This window comes from Hyaena hyaena, unplaced genomic scaffold (genome assembly GCF_003009895.1).
Source record: "Hyaena hyaena isolate Hyena2069 unplaced genomic scaffold, ASM300989v1 scaffold_137, whole genome shotgun sequence".
Classification (NCBI taxonomy): domain Eukaryota; kingdom Metazoa; phylum Chordata; class Mammalia; order Carnivora; family Hyaenidae; genus Hyaena; species Hyaena hyaena.
Genome location: NW_024080769.1, coordinates 1,072,650 through 1,097,688, shown reverse-complemented (window position 1 = coordinate 1,097,688; position 25,039 = coordinate 1,072,650). Strand labels below are relative to the sequence as shown.

Here is a 25,039-nt window from a genome sequence, read left to right as displayed (position 1 = left end):
AGAGCTGGAAGGAAATGTAAAGATCCATTTTGCTTTGTTGGTTTGTTTGTTTGTTTGAAGTCTATTTATTTATTTTGAGAGGGAGAACGAGAGGGAGCACAAGCAGGTGAGGGACAGAGAGAGAGGGAGAGACAGTATCCTAAGCAGGGCTTGAAACCACAAAATCACGAGATCATGACCTGAGCCAAGATCAAGACACTTAACCGACTGAGCCACCCAAGCACCTGGTAAAGATCCACTTTGTGTGTGATCTCTTCCATAGCCCTCTGATGAGGAACAGGACCCAGGGAAGGAGAGAGAGTGGCTGGGATCGTAACACTGTTGAGTGGCGGAAGCCCAGGTCTGCCTTCTGACACCAGTCTAGTGCCTTTCAGACACAGTGCTGCGGCTTCCTGTCAGAGAAGCACACAAAACAAAATTATAGGCTTTCAAAGCCAGGCTCTTAAAGCAATATACAGAACCACTAGACCAGTGGCTCCGAATGGGGTGATTTTACCACCTGGGGGACATTTGGCAACATCTGGAGACATCTGTCACAAGTAGAGTGGGAAGGTGTTATTGGCATCTCACCAATAGAGGCCAAGGACACTGCTAAACATCCTAGTACACACAGGCAGGCCCCCGGCAAAGAATTGTTCAGCCCCAATTGCCAAAAGTGCTAAGGTGGAGAAACCCTGAACTAGCCTGCACCCCCCAAATGAGGATAAAGCCAGTGAGGTGGCTCCCACCCTGGGGGCCAGGAGCACAGCGAACTACAGGAAGAGCTGCGTTGGGTGAGGGCCCCTGAGCTTCTGTTTGGATTCTATTTCCATGGGATGCCAGTCCAGTGAGCAAGCAGGCAAAGGGACTCAGCTTCTCTGGTAGGCTTGGATTCAAGGCTTCTGTCATCAAAACTGGATTGGTCCTCCTCTATGATCCTGTTTGCCTGGGATTTTATCCTATCAGTAATCATTAGTGAGCTCTATTCTCTCATGGCTTTTTTTTTTTTTGTTTAATTTTTTATGTTTATTTTTGAGAGAGAGAGAGAGAGAGATCATGAGCACGAGCAGGGAAGGGGCAGAGAGAGAGGGAGATACAGAATCTGAAGCATGGGCCAGGCTCTGAGGTGTCAGCACAGAGCCCGATGTGAGGCTCAAACTCACAAACCATGGGATCATGACCTGAGCTGAAGTCGGACGTTTAACTGACTGAGCCACCAACGTGCCCCTCTCTCATGGAGTTTTGAATACATCACCATACACCAAAGTATTTAGGGCCCCTTTCTCTTTTGCCAATCTTCTCAGTTACAATAAAAACAATATGACACAAGGGTGCCTGGGTGGCTCAGTCAGTTAAGCATCTGACCCTTGGTTTCAGCTCAGGTCATGATCTGCTGGTTCTTGGTATCAAGCCCTGTGTTGTACCTTCAGTGCAGAGCCTGCTTGGGATTCTCTTCTCACCCACTCTCTGCTCTTCCCCTGCTCTCTCTCACAAAAATAAATAAGTAAACTTTTAAAAACGTAATTATGATACAAATATGAAGGAGAATATATTCTTCTGCTTTCAAAGATCTCAAGAGGGTAGGAACAGAAGTCAAAAGGGGGGGAGGGTTATGTGGATGGGTCTGGGAATTTATAAGGAAAGTCAGTGGAAAGGAAAGAGGGCATCAGAGGGCATCAGGTAAAGAGTATCTAGGGGAGGATGGGATGGGCACTGGGGCTTATAACCAGCTCCAGTGGCTCTCTCTACACATGCCTATTCCAGATCATTTTTTCCTACAACCAAAATGATCTTCTCAAAGTCAACCTGACAACATACACTTAGTGGTGTTTTCCAGTGAACTCTGAAATGACCCATCTGGTTTCCTGCCTTTACCTCCTGGTTATATCCATCTGCAGAATCAACCTTGATCCAAAGTCCAAGGTCAAGACTATCATTAGGAAGTATTTTAAGGGGTAATTCTTACATTTTGCTATAATTTTACACCTAAGAAAAGTTTCAAGAATATAACTTAAAAAAAATTTTTTTTATAGTTTATTTATTTTCGAGACAGAGATAGAACATGAGCGGGGGAGGGGCAGAGAGAGGAGACACAGAATCGGAAACAGACTCCAGGCTCTGAGCTGCCAGCACAGAACCCGATGCAGGGCTCAAACCCACAAACTGCAAGATCATGACCTGAGCCGAAGTCAGATGCTTAACCAACTGAGCCACCCAGGAGCCCCTCAAGAATATAACTTTGACTCAGATTCACCAACTGTTTAGTTTTGCCCCATTTGCATCATTATTCTTTCTCTTCCCCTCCCTCCCCACCCTCTCCATGCATATACATTTTTGTAACGATTTGAAAGGAAGTTGCAGATATCATGCTCCTTTGTCTTCCAAGTACTTCAGTGTGTATTTTTAGACCAAGGACATTCTCATTAAAACCATGGTTCAATTGTCAGAATTAGGGAGATTTATCATTGGTACAATAATATTAACTAATTACACTACATTTCCAAATGTCAGTATTGTTCCATTAATGTCCTTTATCCCTTTTTTTTCTTTTTTCAGGATGTAGCCCAGGATCACATGTTGTATCTGGCTGTCATACTTGAATCTCTTTCTTCACATGTCATTTTTGAAGAACATAAGTATTTGTAGAATGTCCCTCACTTTGTGTCTATCTAAGGTTTCCTTGCAGTGATTCAGACTGTCTATTTTTTGTCAGGAATGCCACAGAAATGATGGTGTGTCCTTCTCAAGACCATATCAGAAGACAAATAGTATTAGTGTGTCCTGATACTGCTGATGTTAATTTTGATCATTTGGTTAAGGTGGTGTCCACCAGGTTTCTCAGCTATAAAGTAACTGTTTTTCTCTTTATAATGAAAAAGTCATCTGTGGTGAGATGCCTTGAAACTTTAAATATAGCATTCTTCACCGAACTTTCACCCACTGGCTGTAGCATCCATTGACGAAGCTTTCTAACCCCATCATTTGTTTTATGCTTATCAGTTGGCATTCTGCCATATGGAGGGAGGTTCCCTCTTTTGCTCACTTGTTTAATTCATTACTTTATATCACCATGGACTCATAGATTCTTATTTTATTCAAAATGTTATAATCTATTAAATGACTCATTCTGTTGCTTAAACTCTACGTATGTGGCCAGTGGGAGCCCCTACAAGCTGACTCGAGTGTCCTTTTTACATGTCCCCATTCTTTTTCTTTTGAGGAATTTTAAGAATTCTTGCTTAGTCATTTAGTTGACTCAACTGGCCTCTGGTTTGCTCTGACCTTATGGCTAAGTCTCAGGAAGAAAATGCAAATGAGATCAAAATAGCAGTGGGACTTTTCTCACAATCTGCACATAGCATTTTTATTTGAAAAGCATGTAAGACTGCATTCTATATGTTCCATTATTTTTGCACTATTAGATGCTCCTAGTCTGTGGTTATATAGCATCTTCAGCTCTGTTGCAATATAAATTAACATGAATTCTTCTAGTAATCATGGCTGACTGAAGTCCTGCTCCAAATACATGGAAATGCTGGACAAAATACAATCCAAAACATTTAAGAATATAAATCAGAGTACAAAGGTAGAAAAAAGAAATCTCTTTGGTGCTGGAAATAAGGAAGGAATCAACAGGGGCAAAATGGCTCACAGGGGAACCAGATATGGCCGCTGGATATGGGTCTTAACCACTGGCGCTGAGGTCTAATGCCAAAGAGAGGGAAGGAGATGTGATGCTTATACAAGTGGAGAGCTGGCCAGGACCATGAAGGAAGATTTCTCTGAGATGGAGAGTAGAAAAACCCCACTTACTGGTCTAAAAGGAGCAAGAAATTACAGGATCTGCCAGTCATGGATGTATGAGGTCACTGATGAGAAATTGGGATCCAACACTTGCCTGTGCATATACAGGGGAGGTCCTAATTCACCTTATTATGAAGTATGGAAACTTCAGGCTAAGAAATTTAACACAGAAACCTGTCCAGAACAGATAAAACCACAGGGTTTAACAAAGGACACTTCCACAATGTGTCAGATTCCCATGAAAATGACTCTCACTAAATGTGAATTCAGCTATAATCTGCAAACCACAACAAGGCAGAGATATTGGACTACTAAAAGGGACTATAACTAGAGGTCACAGAATCATCTCAAAGACACTTTAACATAAATAGACTTAAATATCCAAAGAGATAAAGAATATAGAGACCACAAAGCAAGAAAGGCTGAGACATAAAGAAAAAAAAAAACGCCACAGCCATTGAAACAAAAGGATATCATGTCAACTCTCTCCTCTTGTACCATTAAGTACATTTACTGAGTAGATACCCACCAAGTGCTAATCACATCCTGGACACATGATGGTCAAGAAGATACAGCTGCAAGCCCTCAAGAAGCTTACATTCCATTTTTTAAGTGCAAGATAATACATTGATTTCTAGATAAGCTGTTATACCTTTTCTTTTTGCTATACATCAACTTTTATAAATATGTATCACGTCTTTAAATTTAGCAGGGTAGTGGCATCAATACAATCTCCATCTCTTTCCGTCTCTTAAGCACGTAGGAATTGTTATTTTGTTTTGGTGGGTTGTTTGGGAGTGCTGAGATGTTGCACTATATAATGTGGAAGGGCTGAAGGAGCAAGGACTGAAGACAAACTTGCTGTGTGACTGCCAGGTCATGTGTAAATCGCTTCATCACAGCTCAGTCTCAGCTTGGCCTGGTTTCCCTTTCCTTGTCACCACAAAGGCAGTCCACAATTAAATGTGATCAAGTTTTTCATTAGAGTATTCTTAGGAAATCAATCACTTGCATGATGTCATTGTCATAGACGGAACAACACGGCATCAGTTCTGATGGTCCAGCAATTGGCACAAAAATACCTTTGTTTATGTTTTCAGTGTATCTTGTAATGGGATAGCTTCTTTACCTGTGTCACTAACCACTGCTAAGGGTACAACAGAGCAAAACAGTGATGCCTTCTGTTCATTGGAACCTGGTCTAAGAGAAGAAAAATATCTTTGTAAAACTGAGAACTAGTTAGGACTTTGTTTTTTAAGGTGTGTAAAATCAAGATTAAAGGCTATCTTGTATCTAAAAATCCCTTTAACCATTTTTAAATAGTTTTATAAACTCAAATGGTTTCCTTTATACACCTCACAAACCGTCTTTGGTTAATTTGAAATCAAGATATGGTAAACTTTAGGTACTAGTGTTTCTTAGTACTTGGATTGAGTCCCTTTTTCCAAATAAAACTGAGATATTTTATAATTGGTAGCTTCTCTGGAGTCCCTTAGGTAGTTGAGATGCTCATTGATACCAGTTATAAAAATAATTTATAGCAGCCAGGAAATCTAGCCAAATATTTATTCCACAAAACTTAATGTTGAAATAAAGCAAATTGGTTGCTCTACTTTTATCAAAAATTTCACTCTAATTGGCTCTCCTATCCCATTTTCCAAAGTGAAAAAGATTTCATACACTAAGTAGAAATTTCCCACTTACAAGGAAATGTTGTTACACAAAAACCTTAGAGAACCAACAGCACAAATTTATTCTTACATTTAAAACTGCAAAGGAATCTGAAAAGGCTACATACTATATGATTCCAATTGTATGACTTCCTAGAAAAGGCAAAACTAGAGACATTAAATTCAGTGGCTGCCAGGGGTTGGGGATGGGGAAGGCACAAATAATTCCTAGGCAGTGAAACAGCTCTATGATACGATAATGGTGGATACATGTCATAACTTATTTGTCCAAACCCACAGAATGTGCAACACGAAGTGTGAACCCTAATGTAAACTATGATCTTTGGCCTTTGGGTAATAATATCATGTCATTGTATGGTCACTGGTGCAGGATTTTGAGAGCAGGAAGGCTGCTTGCATGTGGAAAGCAGAAAGTATATGGAAATTCACTGTACCTTGTGCTCAATTTTGCTGTGAACCTCCAAGTGCTATAAAAAATAAAGCCTTTTTTTTTTTTAACTGCAATGGAAAGAATAAGTAAGCCAAACATGACATTGTGGCTTTTACTCTGAGTGTCCTGGCTTCCTTTAAATTCATATCATAAGCTAGACAGCCATTTTCTGTCCTGTAAATTTGCCCAATCAGAACCTCCTAAGAATTGATTTGTACAAATCCTGTCAACTTTTTCATTCTGAAGTAGTACCTGCAGTCAAACAATGGAAGTGATTAAGTCCTTTAGCCAGAACCAGCCAATAATTCAAAAAGCCACATTCTATTTTTACTCTCATGCTAGAAGGATAAATTCAAATTCTCCTAATTCTACCGAAATAAAAACAAAAGCTTTATTTTTAAAGGTGTATTAAAATTAAAATCCAAAGAAAGCCTTAAAAATAAATTTTTCTAGTTTGACTTAGAAGATATAAAACTCTTTTCAAGCAGATGATGCTTTTTCTCCGTATACTTATAAAAGCCAGTTGTTTAATACTAAATATTCACTTAGGATAAGCTAGGCTCTGCTGTTGTTAAAACTACATGCCCCCTCCCCCAAGATCTCAGTGGCTTAACACACACACACACACACACAAACACAATCTCAGCAGATTAACAGAGTAAAAGTTTATATTTTTTTGATCAGGCAAAGTCCACTGAGAGTCCAGCTGACCTCCATGTGGTTACTCAGAAATCAAGGCCTCTCTGATCTTGTGGACCCACCATGTCAACTGAAGCCTTCTCTACAATGCCATGGCAAAGGAAATAGGTTGGTCACTGGCCCAGTCTGAGAGTGACCCACACTATTTCCATTCACTTTTAACTGGTCAGAGGTAGCAATTGTCTACCTGCAAGGGGGCTGGGGAGTGTAATTTTCCTCTTGCCAGGAATGAAAGGAGAACAGATATTACTGAACACTAATGGTATCACCAAAATTCTTGTTATTTGCATGATATCAAGGCTGAATGTAGAATGTTAATTCTTAACTCCTTAAGATGAAAATAAAATCCATATCTAATGACCTAACAATTCTGATAGATTTTTGAAGAGTCTAGTAACAAAAACAAATAGTTATCATGCTAATATCCCAACTGCAGTAAGGCTGACAAGTGACAAGTGAGTGATAATGGCATATCTTTAATTCTTAAACTGCTATGACCAGATAAGTGTTGCAGGTTAAAATGAAAACCTTGTACTTTAGGTACCAGGGTAGGCAAGCTATCATATGGTGTATAAGTTTACAATTTGCATTCACACTTCACATCAGCAAAGATAGGGATGGCAGAGAGGTACGCAGATGGTGTTCTATCTATGATTCTATCACAAAGAGCTTCAGGGTTTCCCAAATACTGAGGACTTGTTAAGTCCCCTGAACGCTATGTGTGCCACAGAAGATATAACTTTTGTCTGGAAGAAGATTAACAGAATATGTAGCTGACCTCTTCCCCCAAGATAAAAGTAATTAAAAAAAATTTTTTTAATGTTTATTCATTTTTGAGAGAGAGAGAAGGAGACCGACAGACAGAAGGGGAGGGGCAGAGAGAGAGGGAGACACAGAATCCGAAGCAGGCTCCAGGCGCTGAGCTGTCAGCACAGAGCCCGATGGAGGGCTTGAACCCACGAACTGCAAGATCATCATGACCTGAGCTGATGTTGGCATTCAACCAAAAAGTCACCCAAGTGCCCCAAAAGTAATTAAAAAAAAAAAAAAAAAAAAAAAGACTATCTGTGGGTAAGAGCTAGGAAAACACAAATTCCTCACCTTGTCATTTTTCTTACTTGCTGCAAAGGTGAATAAATTGATCCCCTGAATAAGGTTGAAACTGACAAATACTTATCAAGTATGATTTTAATTTCAATAGAACTGATAGTGAGCTCTGCCACTGATAACTAACCAGCTCTACTACTGATTTCAACCTGTGTAATTCTTAGGGTTACTTCTAGCACCAAGCAGCAGGACCACATTCATTACAATAGCAATCAAAATAGGTCAAGTGTACATTCAATTATAACTTAATTCTTTTATCAGAAGAAGAAAAAGAAAAACAAAATAAGAATATGTAGCAAGAATAATTTAAGTTTTGAGAACACTCACTACCCAAATCTAAGAATGAATAAGGTAAGATCATTATGTAAACTTATGTGAGATATCTGAGACATCAAAGAAAAACAAACAAACATATAAAAAGATAGGACATTTCATTTTTAATCAGTCAAAAATGAAGAGTTCTGGACAATGTCAAATTCCACACACCAAATGCTATAGTTACACATTAAATATAATTACTATCTATACATATGCAAAAATATAGTTCTATTTCATACAATAAAACCCTTTATAGAAACCATTTTAAAATTAAGCAGAACTTCTCAACATTAAAATGTGAGGTATAAGTCCTTCTAAAGGTTCCTTTAAAGGTTTTAAAACAAAATGCTAAATCTAAAAACAATGTCCTTTCTGTCAGTTCCAAAGTTAAACCTACTTAAAACAAAAGAAAAATTGATAGCTCAGTCACATACTATTTAAATAATATTGTTCAGGCATCTCTAAAATCCTGCATTCTTTTCAAGTATGGAAACAGAACTCAAATATCCCACAATACAGTACTAAACACATGGAATATTCAGGAAACACTTCATTGTCATATGGCACAATACTGTTTTATTTCTTCAATACATTTTGAAATAAATACCAGGTTTGGTTTTGTTCTTCTTCTAAAAGGCCAAGATTACAATCTACATTTAAGATCATTCTGTGGTAAGACTTGAGTGTAAAATATAACATCGATATTTTATCACAAAAGTAAAGCTGGTAACAAATTATAAAAGAGACAGTACTCTACCAGATCTACCCAGGGATTAAAGCTCATCATGATAGAAATACTCATCATGAAGCTGTCTGCCATAATCTGTGGCTTCGCTGGTAAGAAACAAGTCCTGGTGCTCCAGAATCTCTGCGTCCGAGAGCTTTCTGTCACTGTTCAAATCCATTTCATCAATCAGGTGAAGAGCCTTCAAAACAAAACAAAACAAAAAACAAAAAGGTGTCAAGTATAATAAGCATTTTCAGCAAGATGTTCACATTTCAATGTGATAGGATTTGTCAAAACCATTCAGGTGTGCCAAGTGCTCATTATTGTCTAAGTATCTCAAAATATTATACATTATAACCATGCTGTCTACAGCTTCTCTTATTATCCCCTTTCTCAATTTCTGCCAGGTTCTGCCTCCTCCCCACTCAAATCCAATGCAGGATACCTCAAAGTTAAGCCAAATTAATATAACCTATGTTGGGCCCTTATAGGTAAAGTATAAACTTTATTGTTCTATTCACTGTACTATCAAATTAATACATGATATAATCTTAACTTCCTGGTCTCCTTGACAATGTAAAACAGTTCACAGATTTAAGTCAAGAAACAGCAATGCATGGATCCTAAAGAAACAATTTCATTACTTCTTTTTTGGCTTATGGCTTTGAATTTCTTTTCCTATCTGGGGGAGAAAGAGGAGTATATATAGTCACTTTTTAACACTCACCTCTTCTTGTGCAATTCCTTGATTATTGGGTACTACCCAAGACAACAGCTCTTGGGGATCAAGCCTGCCATCAGTATCTTTGTCATAATCATTCAGGAATCTATCTTTCTCAACCAGTATCCACTCGGGATCCTCATTTGCTGCTTAATTAAAAAAATAAAACACAATATACATACACAAGAATAGAACCTGTATCCAATAAGAAGTTTGGTACATCCCCAGAATAAAGGAAATAAATGTAAAGCTTACTACATCAAGGAAGCCCAATGAAACAGATCCACTTATCTGGAAAGTCCTGAAATAAGTATATACTATATAATTTTCTAAAGTGACATGTAAGTTTAAATGATCCAGAGTTTTTATTTTTTATTAAAGGTTTTTTTTTTTTTTTTGAGAGAGAGAGATGGAGATGGAGAGAGAGAGAGAGACAGAGAACGAGTGAGAAAAGGGAAGAGGAGGAGGGGGACAAAGGATCAGAAGTGGGCTCTGTGCTGACAGCAGAGACCCTGACATGGGGCTCGAACTCACGAGAACTTCACAAACTGTGAGATCATGACCTGAGCCACCCAGGTGCCCCACCACTCAGAGTTTTTAAAGTGATGTATATTATCACAATTAACTGCTGCTAATTGTTCTGGTATCTAGTTTTCACATGTCCATCATGCGACTATATAAAGCTTCCTAGGTGTGCTTGTAAAGTAATATCATGTGTGATTTTAAAGTGAAATATGCACTGAGTGATGCTTTCAAGAAACAATTCTAAAAAGGTCGCTGTGAAGAGAAAAAGCTGCACATGCAGACTCCTCAAATTTCAAACACTCAGTAAGATGCCTTCCACGGTCTATACCAGTAATTTCAGTACTTTGTTTTTCTTTTAAGACCTTCATGCAAAGGTACAGGATTTTGCTTAAAAATATTAACCTTTCCTCCTCGCCCATTTGGATTGATAATTACAATACACTTGTTTGGAAAGGAAGAAAACTGTTTGAATCTAGACGTGGAACTAAAAGTGAGAGCATTCTCACATAAGCCGTGAGTCCTTCTGTTTTGCTTGTATTATACTTACTTGGCAGAACAAGCAGAAATCAGGCACAGTTCTTCTTGTTCCATTTCCCTCTGTCAAACAGACCCCAGTGAGCAAGCCTGTCTCCCAATTCCTTTCTTCTTAATTCCATTATTTTCTTCCTCCTTCCACATACCCCAGGGTACTTACTTGGATCCCGCCTGTAGTCACCAAGAAATTCTTCCAAACTAACAAATCCATCACCATTTTTGTCATGTTCTTCTAAAGCCTCTTGAATGACAAATTCCTATTGCATGTTCATAAACAACAACAACAATTAATTACAAAATTTCCCCACCACCATCTGAGTCCATCCTAGTACAGAAGTTCTTTAAGAATAATCATTTTAGTTGTCCATACTTGCAAGACAATCTTTCTAAACACTGGAATTCAGAAGCAGGAATAACACCACACACAAATAATACGTAGTTTTAAATTCAATAGCTTCTGCTACTGAGAAGAACTCCACTTCACCCTCTTAAACAACCTGAGCACTAAAATCACAATCCTATTTTCTGCACATTCCCCTTCTCCAGAAGGACACCTCTTACCACCTGAGTCTCCTTTAGCTCCACTTTTCCTCTAGTCCATTAACAACCCCCACAAAGGACCCTCATTTTAGATCCCTTCGCGTTTAAGTGTTCTGCCTCCAGATCTAAATGAAATGGGTCAGTCCCCCATAAACCTATACCTCCTTGCTTCCTCTTCCACCAAATCTACCCCATCCACCCCAAACTGCCACAAATCTGCTCCTCATTTTTATCCTGGCTTTTTATCAACCAATCCTCCTTAACCCAAAGATTATACACTTTCTAGTTACACTTGACCCAAGATGACCTGTTTAATAGCCAGCTATTTCAAACCTTCCCTTATTACCTTCCTATATCTTCTGGTACCCTTTTCTTACTTTGCCAATCTCCACCCCATACAGCAGACCCATATCACTTTCTTTTATTCCAGAATCATAAAGTCTAAAAGAAAGAGAAACACAAACACAAACCTAATGCTTATAAATTAATTTTTTTCCTTTCAGTAGACTCTCACTGTAGCTTAGAAGTCTGTCTCTGTCTCAGTTTCCCTAACACATAGTCTAAAGCTGCTTTTTGAAAACTCCACTTTGAGCCTTACTGCAACTCTCTCCAAATACTCTCTTGGCAAAGACCCTCTCATTTTTCCAAACAAGGTACAAGGTATCTTCTGAGAGACAGAGTGTGAACAGGGGAGGGAGAGAAGGGGACAGGCGATCCAAGCTGGCTCTGTGCTGACAGCAGAAAGCCCGATATGTGGCTTGAACTCATGAAACTGTGAGATCATGGCCTGAGCTGAAGTCAGATGCTCAACTGACTGAGCCACCCAGGAGCCCCAAGGAACGTTTGTTTACCAGCATTGCATCCTCATCTTTAATTGCCTCTATTTTTATGCCTATTCTTCTCATCCTTCTCTTCAATCTCAGGAGTTAGCAACCTTTTCCCCCTTCTCTAGGGTGAACCCCTCAACAGTCTTCCTAGATCCCATACTTTTCCATTTCCTGAGTGTTTTCTTTTCACTCTCAACTCTGGCCTCTCCTAAGGCTCCAATCTCTTCTCTATCAGCTTCTTCTTCTATGCCTTTAACACATTCAAGTCCCCATGACTTTACTGCACTCTTTAATCACCATCCTGGTTTCTTTTCTTCCATGCCTCGCCTCTTATGGGTTACAGTTATTACTCTGTCCTCACAACCTGCTGCCACCCGAACACCTTTCCACCTGGATTCTAGCATCACAACTGTAACGAAAATATATTAAGTCTCCGATTCTAAAGGCTTCCTTTACATCTGCATAAAATAACACTTAAATACAAATTGTTAGTTTTCTAAAATTCAAATGTTAACAGATTTTATACACAGAAGTCAGGGGATCATAACCTAGATATCCAAAGATTAGTTTTAGAGAATCTGAGAATCTCCTGAAATTATAATCCCATATTTTGTGTGTAGGAGCATATGTGATTTTTCTGGGACAGAGTCCACAGGTTGCTCCGCATTTTTTAAGGGGTCTGTGATCCCATGTAAGTTAAGAATCACTGATTAAAATGATTATTCCTCCACTTAAGTAATCCTCTTGGGAGACAACAGACCTATTTCAATAATGTTGCCATGGTTAAAAGAAATTTTGCGGGTGCCTTAATGTTTTAGTTGGTTAAGCATCTGATGCTTGACTTCAGCTCAGGTCATGATCTCACAGTTGTGAGGCTGAGACTACTTGGGATTCTCTCTCTCCCTCAAAAAAAAAAAAAGGAAATTTTGGAACTACATGAATGAAGTACTTTAAATTCTTTTAATCCAAAGTAAAATCACCCAGTTGATCTTGCACCCTGTCTTTCCCTTTATCAAATATATGTTTTAAGTGGAAAAAGGGATGCACCAAAACAAATTAAGGTAAATAAGAATTAATGAAGCTGCTTTGAATGAGATACCACTTTTTGGTCACACATCTTATGTGCCGCAGTCAACTCCCACTCGGCACATCCTGTTCCATCCTGACACACCCCATTCTGCCAACGGTTCTACTGTTTTGATCATTTTTACACAAGCTGAAAACCTCAGAGTCCTCTCTGGCTTTTTCCTTATCTTCCCGTACTTAGTCAACATTTCTGCTGTGTTTTCTTCAAAATGTTGTTCATGCCTATTTCGTTCCATTGCCACATTATACACCGGGGCCATAGCGCATGATGCCCAAATTATTTCATTGCTTTCACTAGTCATTCCTCTCCTCAGTCTTTGAGTCAATTGCTCCTTATTCCCCAGAGAATCAATATCCCATATGCTCTGCCTGCCATGCTAGGGTTCAATTAGCTAGTCTTAACTTAATTTTGGCACTTAAACAAACTTTGCCCAGCACTGTTCCAAAACTAGTCTGTGTGTTTAGTGCCAAGTGAGAAATCAGAAGCCTCAGTGGCAAATGTGGTCACAATGGTCTTGCCACTGGGCTACAGAGAGAAAGGTTAACTGCAGCCTTATTATTCAACACAGCAGCTTCTGGTCATGATCCATGTAACATAAAGCTACATCTTCCCTTCCTGAAATATCCAGAGGACCAAGCCACACAGCTGGGGGCTGAGCCTAGGAATAGACCTCAATATTGAATGTTTAGTCTCTTTTTTTTATAAAGCTATTTGTTAGTCTTTACCCTCCAATATGATAGTTTCTGTTCTCAAGAAGCTTGCCACGTCATAGTAGGGACTCAATCAATGCTTGCTGAGTTAAATTCTACAGTTCAACAAAAATTCTGAACAACTCGTACTTCTTTTAAGTACTAAAGCGATGAGAGGGCTCCTCATGCCTCACGCTGCTAACACGTAAATCAGCAGCAGCTGCACCCACCCCCTCACCAACACCCTATGAAAAGGGATCCAAAGGTAGTATGTTTTCCCAGACGCGAACTTCTTACAAGTTATGTCGTAAACTAAATAGGAAGTACTGATGTTACTGATACTGGAAAACAGAAAAGTCTGAAAGCTACAAGAGACAAGGAAGACAATGAAGGTAATGTGGTTGTAAGGGAGAAAACAGCCAAGGGAAGCATGCGGCTCACACATATGATGGAGATTTACTTTCTCCCTCCTAATCAGCACTCCTCCCCCAGCAGTAGACACCCTTTCCCACCTCTACTCTTAAGTGGAGACATCTTTGGATCTTGTGTTCTATTAAAAATTCTGGTTGCTATACAATTCATTTTAACAACTTAGAAAAAACCAGGTTTTAAATTTTGGTCACTCAAGAATTCTCTTAAAAGTTGTCTTCCTTACCGTCATGTAATCAACTTCTTCAGGATGCTCAAAAGCAATAAATTCTTCAAGATTCAAACCAGGACCTGCATCTTGGTTTGCTTTCTCGAATCGTTTCTTATCCTTTAAATGAAGCTTTGAAAATTAAACATTGAATATTTTTAAGGTCTCATCCACATGGCAACATCTTTATACATACTTTGAAAAATACATACTATGTGAAATCTGAAGTACATTCTCATACATTATCTTCATATCGCCGCTTTGAGGGCAGGTTAGACAGATTAACAAACATTTATGAGAAGCAATTGAGACACAAACTCTAGAGTCAGAGTGACTCAGATCTGAATGCTAGCAATGCCACTTACCAGCTATGGTAAGGGCATGTTGCTTAACCTCTCTGGTTTCCTCAGCTATAAAATCAGGATCAAAATCTCTATTAAGCAATTGGGATGAGAATCCCTCTCAAGCAATTAGTAACTTATTCATTTAAGAAATGTTACATATTACTATTATTAATAGAAAACTAAAATTAAATGATCGAGAGAGATGTCAGAAGTACAGCTGGGATGTTGAACTTTGATCCTTCCTACAGTACTATACATTATCTTCTGTAACAATCTCAACTTTTTGAATGCCCAAAAAGCAATAAATTCAGACTATGTATTATTTCTTGCTATATAATTTTCAAATTGTTTTCTGGTCCTTGGAATGACTTTTCAAAAATGTTAACAGGTTTCAGAAAAATAGCCCTCTTATGAGAATACTTTTGGTATATGTACCTAATATTTCAAAGTCTACTGTTGGTAGGCTTTAGAGTGCTAATAATTATTCAGGTACAAACACATCAAAAGCCGAAGCGGACCTATTTTGAAATTAAGTAAACACACTTTTCTACTTTCTCACACCCATCTTTCTTTTTTCCTTTATGGAATATGCACAATTACTAAAATAAGTGGCGGCTATTAGAGACAAGGCTGCTTTTAATGCATTTCTCAAAGGTAATTCTGTAATCAAGAGCCTTGGAAGCCAACAGTTCTATATTGCTAATCCTGCATAAATTCTATTTTGAGAATTTATGGGAAAAACTTTCCTTTCTGTAAACTGTATGCATTAAACAGCACATGAAAAAAAAAACCCACAATTTCAAATATTTTAGAAGCTTTTGTGTCTCACTGTTGAAAAGAAATGCTCTTTTCAGTTTTCTAGAACAGACGTTAGGTAGCAGTCATTTACTGAAACACTAGTTCTTTTACAGTGACTGATTTACAGTGGAGAGGCTCACTTCTTCCCCAAAGGAGTTCATCTTTTAAACCATCCAGATTCCACTAGCCAGTTATACCTACCAAGTCATGACAGAAAAAAATAACAACAACCTTGTTTCCAAATAGCTCCTTCTAACTTAATGTTTCCTAAATTCACATAACTAGGCCAAATAATTTACATTTGATGTTCAGGGATTTAACATGGGGAAAAGTAGACAAACAAGAATTTGAGGTACTTTGTTCAGTCAATCAAGTTCTTTTTGAATAAACCACTATTCAAAATACTAAGTGCTTAGATTTCCTTATGAAAGAACCCTTCAGTTTGGAGCAAAAAGGTCCATGTTTAAGCAGCGGGAGCTGAATTTGGCCAAATTTGCCTATGGAAAGAAAGGATCTCTTTCAACAAGCTCAGATTGTTTTAAAAAAAAATTAAGGAAAGTAGTTTTCTTGTTCATATTTCTAAGATTTTTAAAATCAAATGACATAATGAAATTAAAAAAACAGTTTATTCATGGTTATTTGAAATAAACAATTTAAGAGCAACTCAAATTAAAGAAGCCAATACACAGAAAGACTGTTTTTCCAAAGTGGCAAAAGATAACAACAAAAAAGGCTGTCAGTTTCATAAAACCTCAACACTCTTCTTTGTAACAACACTGTATTCTAGTGGAGAATGGAAAGTGCTACATACGGTAGTAAGAAGGTAGAAATGACCATAATCATTTATTTTTTATTATAACAGAAACTTGTGAAGAACAAAACTGCCATCTTTTGGTAGACTAATGATTTTACATGAGGAAATATATAACCTGTGTGTGATACCAGAACAAAAGTCTAGGTCTTAAAAATTCTGATTAGCCACATGCCAGATTCTCACATAAATAAATATTGCTTGTACATGCACATTCAGCAGCTGGCTTTAGAAGTTATACCAACTGAACTTTTGCCAGGTAGGTCCCCAAACTTTAATTATCCTGCCTAAAAGTGCTGACTATAATTGTTCATCATTACATAAAGAAATGCTTCTTCAGGCATTTCACAGCCTTAGAGGGCCATTATTACAGGTTATCTCTATTCTCTACACGGAGAGTTACTAAAAATAAGATAAAATTCACGCATCACATTGATTTTTGGGTTTTTTTAAATAGGCTTCCATATAGAAAAATTTCATTTTATTTAGATATCCAATTACTTTTGACGATTAGTTATGGTATAATGTTAAGTCCGTAACTTTGAGTAAGACTAATTCATTCTTCATCCTCGTTGATTTTTATTTTGAAGAATAATGCAGAAGTGTCTGAGTTTATCTTTATACCCCATGTCCACTTTTAGGGGGTTATATATATCAAATTCTAATAAAGCATTATGATTAGAACTTCATACAGGGCCATGACAAGAGATATGAGATAATACCTCATGTAGAGATATTCCTGGGTTGTCGAAGAATAACCAGCAGGATGCCCATTGAGAAGTATTCATTTTAGGGATCCATCAATTCCTTTACACTATTAAGATCTAATTCACGCTTGAAAAGGAGAGTTTAATAATCAAAATGTACTGAGTACCTTGGTGGCAAACCCATTGTTAGAACCAGACATTTTTTAAAAGGAAAACTTCATAAACAGTTGATATTAATGGGTCTTGTATCCCTTCAAAGTGCAGATCTTTCTTCTCAACACCATCATCTATTACTAATCACCCCGTTCCAAGAATACAGACTCAAGAAATCACACATAAACATTTCTCATGTTTTGATGGGATAGTTATGAAATCTTCCGGGTGCCAAAAGAAAAAAAAAAAGGGATACAATTATAGTCTGATTCTAGTAAGATTTTCAAATACTCTACTTAATTTCTCACTTGTTACCTAGCAGGTAAGTCATTATATCATTCCATGGTTTGGTTTTAGAAAAGTCTCAGAACTCAAATGATACTTTTAAGATTAATTAATTCCTACTGGATATCTAGGAGACAGGCAAATCCCAGATGTCATTATCATTTGTTTCTTTTTTAGCATTAAATAGTAAAAAGACTGATTTCCACTCTCTTCAGTCTGCTGTAAGATGAAGACCCAAATAAGGAGGAGAAAAGGGAAAAGGAATCTTATCTGAAGCAGATATAGTTAACCAATGCTTCAATAATTTTTAAAAGCTAATTATATATTAAATATAAACCTATGTGAATCACACATGCTTTCTCCAATAGTATTCTTTTAAATCAACAGAAAACTGTTTACCTGCCCAGTTGCACCTATTTACTGCTATTTCTCCATACTATTATTATCCTCATTTTTTGATATGAGGAAACTGATGTATAAGGAGGTTTAATAGTTTACGCAAAGCTGCACAACTGTTACGTTGTACAGCTGGACATGAAGCCAGGCAGACTGGCTCCAAGGCTAAGGCCCTTAATCTCAACACTGGTGGCATACCCATAGCATAATTATTAGCAGAAAAAAACAATTCCCTTTGAGTTAGTGATGGCCTATAGAGTTCAAGTGGTCAATATGATTCTGAAATAAACAGCATGTACAATGATAAGTATGGCCAAAACAAAGACTAAAAGTTAGACACTGTAATGAAATGTTAAAGAATGGAAGAAGCTCAAATGCTTTCCAAGCACCCTTGACTAATATTTTGGGATGTAGCAATCTGCAACAAGGTATTTGGTTTAATTAAACCAGTTTGTTTATTCATTTATTTTTTAAGTAGGCTCCATGCTGGGTCTCCGACATGGGTCTTGAACTCATGACTCTGAGATCAAGAGTCAGACACTTAACTGACTACGCCACCCAGGAGCCCTGGGTTTATTTTTTCCATATATAAAAACTATCTATTCAAAAAAAGTCTTTATAATTACCTTTGAAATGTGAAAGTTCATATTGAAATAGCAATTTTTTAAGCTTATTTTCCTTTGTCTTGAAAAGTTCCTACAAATTACTAATTAAGAGTTCTTATTAATTCCTAAATAAAAATTATCTTCTTCACTTCTGCTTAAGAAGCATTAGAACCTGGCTGGCTCAGTCAGTTAAGTGACTGATCTTGCTTTCACCTCAGGTCATGATCTTACGATCTATGAGTTTCAGCCCTGGGTGGGGCTCTGCAGCTGGCAGCATGGAGCCTGCTTGGGATTCTCTCTCTATCCCCCTCTTTCTGGCCTCCCCTGCTCATACTATCTCTCAAAATAAATAAACTTAAAATTAAAAAATAGATAGTTTAAAAAAAAGCACCAGAACAAGACATCTTATAATTATGACAAATTAAACCATGAGAATCAACAAAACTCATAGTGATACTGAATCTTCAAAAATGAGTTATTTTAAATGGTGCAGCGTCTACAGAAGACCATAGGAAAGTTCCTCAAAAAATTAAAAATAGAATTACTATATGATCCAGCAATTCCATTTCAGGGCGTATACCCCAAGGAATTAAAAGCGGGGTCTCAAAGAGGTATTTGTACACCCATGTTCATAGCATTATTCACAAGAGCCAAAAAGTTGAAGCAACCCAAGTGTCCATGGATAAGCAAAGTGTGGTATATACACACAATATATGGATGGATATACATGTGGTATACACACACAATAGAATATTATTCAGTCTTAAAAAGGAAATTCTCACACAGACTACAACATTATGTTAAGTGAAGTAAGCTACTCACAAAAAGGCAAAAATATGTATGATTCCACTTATATGAGGTTCCTAGAATAATCAAATTCAAAGACAGAATGTACAATGGTGATTGCCAGGGACCCAGGGGAGGAGGAATGGGAAGTTGTTGTTTAATGAGTTTAGAATTTCAGTTTTGCAAGGTGAAAAGAGTTCTGGAGATTGGTTCCATTAACAAGGAATGTACTTAACGCTACTGTACTCCATACTTAAAAATGGTTAAATGGGGGCGCCTGGGTGGCCCAGTCAGTTAAGCATCTGACTTCAGTTCAGGTCATGATCTCGCAGTTCATGAATTCAAGCCCCGCATTGGGCTCTCTGCTGTCAGTGCAGAGCCCGCTTCAGATCCTCTGTTCCCCTGTCTCTCTGCCCCTCCCCTGCTCATGCTCTCTCTCAAAAATAAAAATTAAAAAAATTAAAATGGTAAACTTTATGTGTATTTTATTACAATTAAAATTTTTCTGAATAATTTATATAAAACTATCTGTTTACAAATGGGAATGGGCCTCTATAATCCTAGTCAATATGATATAAAAGTGTTTAACAACAACAAAAAATAAAATATTGAGGTACATATTCAAAGTACACCAAAAAGCAACTCTAGCAAGGAAGACAAATGATGCAGCTGAGAAAAACAAATGCAAGGATAATTTAGGTAGTCTGGAATAAGAGTCCTAAATCCGGTGAGAAAGGAAACCATCAAAATGACCACTGAAGTGGAACAGGCGATTGCCCAGAGAACAAGGCACTCCCAGTCTATAATCTCAGAACCTCTTGTGCTCGTTCATGCAGGAAGGGAAAGTGAACTGACAGATCAAAAGGAACAGCTTGTGCACACACACTCACCTGCCGAAAAGACTCCTCTTCTGCATCATCCAGGGCAGTGTTCTCATCAAAGTCAATCACACGATCATACATCTGAATGTTGTATTCATCCCATGACACACTACCATCACCGTTTTTGTCATATTCAACAAACTGTTGTTTCGCTTCTTGCATAGCATAATGTTTAAAAGACATCTGAATCCACGAACTGAGTTCACCTGTGAGAATTTCCCAGAACACAATGAATGTTGACAGTAATTCTGATATTTACAGAAGTGAAGGTTTCTAAACTTTATCTAAAAGAAAAAAAATCTTGAGTGTTTTCAAATACTGAATGAGAATTGGCCTCGTTGTATTCAACAGAAATAGGAGAAGGTGGGGAGAGCAGTTTGGAGTCCAAGAATATAATAATACTATGTGATCCAAATAGAATGCATGCTCCTTGAGTACAGAGTTTGAATAGGTTTTGTTCATTGAGGTACTCTAAATGCCTGGAGAGTGCCTGGCTCAATAAGTTATTTGTTAAATGAATTAGCAATTAGCCAAAATAGCACTTGACTTTTAAAAATTATCCACAAAATTGGGGCGCCTGGGTGGCTTAGTCAGTTAAGCGTCCGACTTTCGCTTAGGTCATGATCTTGCGGTTTGTGGGTTCGAGCCCTGCCTCGGGCTCTGTGCTGACTGCCAGCTCAGAGCCTGGAGCCTGTTTCAGAGTCTGTATCTCCCTCTCTCTCTGACCCTCCCCTGCTCACGCTCTCTCTCTCCTAGAAATAAATAAAAATATTAAAATAAATAAAAAAATAAAAAAATAAAAACTATCCACAAAATTGCAGATGACCTTTGCTAACTATCACTGATCTCTTGGGAAGTACAAATATGTTTATAACTGCCTATTTTAATATGTATTAGAAAAAAGTGTTTTCATTTATGAAACTAATATAAATTTTCCCTTTAAAATAAATTTCATGTTGAGTTGAATCAAAACCATATTAAGGAAGAGATGGTAAATAGTAAATGGTCTAAACTGAAAATGTATTCAAGTGACTGATGTTTGAGAAAAACTGTTACAGTATATGTCCTTCAACCAGGTCATAAAACTTCTGGAGAAAATTTTAACAGAAGTTATGGGTAGCACTTATGAGTTAAGCCCTTCTTCCAACAGCTCTCTTTCTTAACTTGGTACCTGAAGACCTGGGAGAAAGTTTCTAAATCTCTAATGTCCACATTCAGATCAACTTTAAAATAATCTATTCAGAGATATTTACTATACTGCATTATAGAAAAAAGGTGGTGGGGGAAGAACATGAATATTTGCAAGGACAGCAGGCTTAAAGCCAAAATACTTGCAAAGACACCATTTGGCTTAAAGGTGATACACCATTTGGTTTAAAGAGTGGAACTCCTCTTGGTTTGGGGGAGGTCAAGTGGATTGAAAAGTGAAGACACTTGGTCTCTTCTGAAACTCTAAATTAGGGCAGAATAATTATTATGGCAACCATCTACTGAACAACGATTACGTATCAGGTCCTCCACATAATGCTGTCTCTAATCTTCAAAGGAAGGCAATTCTAATCATTTTCCATTTCCATTTCTAATCTGTTTTACAGTTCAAGAAATTTCCATTTGGAATTGAGGACTCACAGCCAGTAAGCAGAATCCAGAGTCAAACCTATGTTTGGCTCTAAAGCTCAAACTCCTTCCATCGAATTTTATGCTCTGAAGAACCTGAGTCCAGTCCTAGTCCTTAAAGTGCAAATTAGCAAACTTCTCTGAAGGGTCCTTCAAGTACAATGAGGGTTTCTTCTGGTTTATTTAAAGAGATCATCATGACATAATAGAATAATTGGAAAAGGGACCAGAAACGGGTTCACTCTTCAGCTGTGCAACAAGGGGTTCTAAGTTTACCCTCTCAAGTTTTTGTTTTCTCATATGTAAAATGAAGATTTGAACTCAGTTCCTTCTAACTTTAAACTTATTTAAAGTTTACTATTAAATATTTGAACATATCTAAGCCCTAATAGACAGGTGCCACAAAGTCTTCCAAATCAACTTTTTCTGTGTGCTTGCTAGTGCAACCAAAGATAGACCTATTTTTAGAGGACAACTAGAGTCTAAAGCTTTGTTTTTATTTGAAGTAGATAAACCAAAACCTTAATATTCCTGAGGGCACCAATTTTACTGACAACATATCTTAAATTTACCAATTATTTTGTACTTCTCTGTCCAGCAATTTTCTTTATGATTGACTTCAGATAGTGAGCATTTAAATAAGAGTTGTAGCAAAATATGGGGTGCCTGGGTGGCTCAGTCAGTTAAGCATCCTTTGGTTTCTGCTCAGGTCATGATCTCACAGTTTGTGAGTTTGAGGCCCGCACTGGGCTTCTCACTGACAGCACAGAGCGTGCTTGGTATTCTCTCTCTCCCTCTTTCTTCCTCTCTCTCTCTCTAAACCTTAAAAAAAAAGTTATAGCAAAATATCTCCTGACTTTTTTGGAGATCGACTTAGAAAGGTGATAGGGTTTACCACTTGAATTAAGCAATGAGGAGAGACAGTTGCACAGCAATTGAATACTCTTTTAATAATCTGTGCATTTCATTTCTGACAGGAGAACCTACCTGAGAGCAGTCAGATTTTTTAAAGTAAACTCTACCAACTGAGCCACCCAGGTACCCCTGAGATTTTTTTTTTTAATGTTTGTTTATCTTTGAGAGAAAGAGACAGAGCACAAGCAGGGATGGGGCAGCGAGAGAGGGAGACACAGAATCCAAAGCAGGCTCCAGGCTCTGAGCTGTCAGCACAGAGCCTGATGCAGGGCTTGAACCCACAAACCGTGAAATCATGGCCTGAGCCCAAGTCAGACACTTAATCCACTCTACCACCCAGGTGCCCTTCAGATTTTTTTTTTTTTAGTGAAGGATATTAGAACTGAATTAAGAGCAAGAAATTTGGATTCTAATTCTGGCCACTCATTTAAGAAAGGCACTTACCCCTCTGCTCTTCAGTTTCTTCAGCTCTACAAAGAGAGGTGGACAGGATGATTCTAAGGCCTCTACCAGCTTTAATAATTTGTAATAAATGTAATTTACATGCAACAGGTCTTTCTCTACTTATAAAAAAGAAGCAAATTCTTAAATTCCTAATGAAGCATAGATCAAAAGAGCAATAGATCACATAACACCATAAGAAGGTTTTTGACAAAATATGTCAATGTATTTAGAGAAATACTCTAAAAAGAATCACATTGTTGACATTGATAAAAGTCACGTGAGACATAGGGTGCTTGCTCACTGTATGAATTGCACATACCACGTAGCATTAACGATGTTTATATACTACTGGAGAGCACTGATTTTTACTTGGGACCTATGTCTGAAGATTTCCAGATAAAACTGACTCAACATGTCCTTCTTCCCCCCTCTGACAGTACCTCTCATTTGTTGTAACACTAGCAATCTACACTCAACAGATACCCCTGCTTCATAAAATGCTTGGTCCTGTCTCCTACAAAGGGATTTCTCCATTGTTAGTGATGTAGGACGTCCTTACTTTCGGTGAGGAAGCCATCTGAATCCAAATCAATTTTCTTTATGATTGACTTCAGTCTTTTGTGTTGTTCTTCGGGAGTGAGTTTAACATATTCATCGACTTCTTCCTTTGGGGGTAAGCAATACACGGGGGGGAGGGGGGGTTAAAGCATTACCATCAGTGGGGCAAAATGGTGGAAAAAATAAGGCTACCAGAAGCCTTCCCTGCCCAGGGTTTTTGGGGTGACCCACACTTGCTCTCCAAGGCCCCCACCTCCTACACACCTTCAGTGATCCTGCCCCGTGACTGGAGGGTGGGAGGGTTCCGGCTCCTGGGCCGCGCTATTTCCAGGCTCGGAGGCCTCGGGGTCCCCCAGAGAGTGAGCGGCGCCCCGCCCGGACCCCATTGTCAGGCCGCCCGGGCCAGGCCTAGCCTGGCCGCCCCTCTTTGTCCCGGGACAAAGCCCGCGGCAGCCGCGGTGCGAAGCCCGGCCCTCCCAGCCGCGGCCCTGGCCGCCTCACCTGGCCGCCCAGCAGCGCCTCACGGTCGTAGTCGCTGCGGTGCTCGCCCTGCGGGTAGTGCAGCTCCTCGGCGTCCCCAGCGCCGGCTGCCGCGGCGCACAACAGCAGGAGCCCTAGCGCCGCGGGCCTCGGGCCCAGCCGCATCGCGCCGGCCCGCCGCGGACACAGAAAGGGGAGGAAGGATATCAGCGGGGACTCAGACCCGCAGCAGCGCTCCTCCGGCTGCTGCGAACGGACGGTGCCGCGGTACGTGGGGAGGAGAGAACGCGACGCGGAGGGGGCGGTGGCCGCCTTCCCTCGGGCCTTAGCCGAAGGAAGCCCGAGCGACTACTGCAGTGGTGGGGCTGGCCAGCCCGAGGCCTAAATGGCCCAGGCCGAGGGGCGGGGCGCCAGACCGCACCGCTGATTGGGCAGCCCGGCGCTGGGGGCGGGCCGCGGCGATGTGGCGGTCGGCTGCCGGCGCGGCCGCTCGTTGGAGCTGGCGGTGGCTGCCGGGAGGGGAGACCCCAGCGAGCGCCTTCGTCTGCGCCACGAAACCCTCAGAAAGCACGCCCCCACCTTAACTCGCCCTGTCGCTTCCCGTCAGCCTTGTTAATGCCAGAAATTCCCGGTCCACTCCAGGTATCCAACAGCCCTCGAGAGAGAATGGCTGGAGATTTGGGTGAAAATGGTAGCTAGAAAAGTGTTTATCTTGAGGAACCAACAAACAGTATGCAGTTCCTAGTCTTAAAATATGTCTACTTATTTGTTTCACCAGAGAAGGAAGAACAAACCCAGCTACTGAAGTATTTGTAGCAATTTGTAGCAATTTCTTGACTTAAAATTTCTGACCTTGGCCAAGTTCTTTGGCCCTTGAAAACTTGTTTGCTTTATAAAATGGGCGTAAATTGACCTTAAAGAGTTGTTGCGAAGGTTAAATTAAA

General features: G+C 39.1%; 1 protein-coding gene across 2 annotated transcripts; it reads right to left on the bottom strand.

The window, feature by feature from the left end:
* Positions 1 to 8,124: 8,124 nt before the first annotated feature.
* Positions 8,125 to 24,459, bottom strand: RCN2 (reticulocalbin 2). Of its 2 annotated transcripts, none has more exons than XM_039238120.1 (7): positions 24,117 to 24,459; positions 23,617 to 23,722; positions 20,091 to 20,287; positions 14,334 to 14,447; positions 10,696 to 10,792; positions 9,483 to 9,625; positions 8,125 to 8,954 (listed from the first exon to the last, which is right to left on the bottom strand). In XM_039238120.1, the coding sequence occupies exons 1-7, from the start codon at positions 24,258 to 24,260 to the stop codon at positions 8,802 to 8,804; spliced, it is 954 nt and encodes a 317-aa protein (XP_039094051.1). In that variant the 5' UTR covers positions 24,261 to 24,459; the 3' UTR covers positions 8,125 to 8,801. The 2 variants fall into 2 exon arrangements, with proteins under 2 accessions (XP_039094051.1, XP_039094052.1); XM_039238121.1 differs by having other exon boundaries at positions 9,483 to 9,622.
* Between the last annotated feature and the right edge of the window lie 580 nt (positions 24,460 to 25,039).

What these genes read in the sequence shown, in the direction of transcription:
- RCN2 (XM_039238120.1), bottom strand. Translation starts at nt 24,260, where the DNA reads ATGCGGCTGGGCCCGAGGCCCGCGGCGCTAGGGCTCCTGCTGTTGTGC. An exon ending in AAGAGGAGTCTTTTCGGCAG is followed by an intron (nt 14,448 to 20,090) that starts GTGAGTGTGTGT and finishes TAATTTTCAAAG; the next exon opens with CTTCATTTAAAGGATAAGAA. An exon ending in AAGAAGTTGATTACATGACG is followed by an intron (nt 10,793 to 14,333) that starts GTAAGGAAGACA and finishes AACATGCAATAG; the next exon opens with GAATTTGTCATTCAAGAGGC.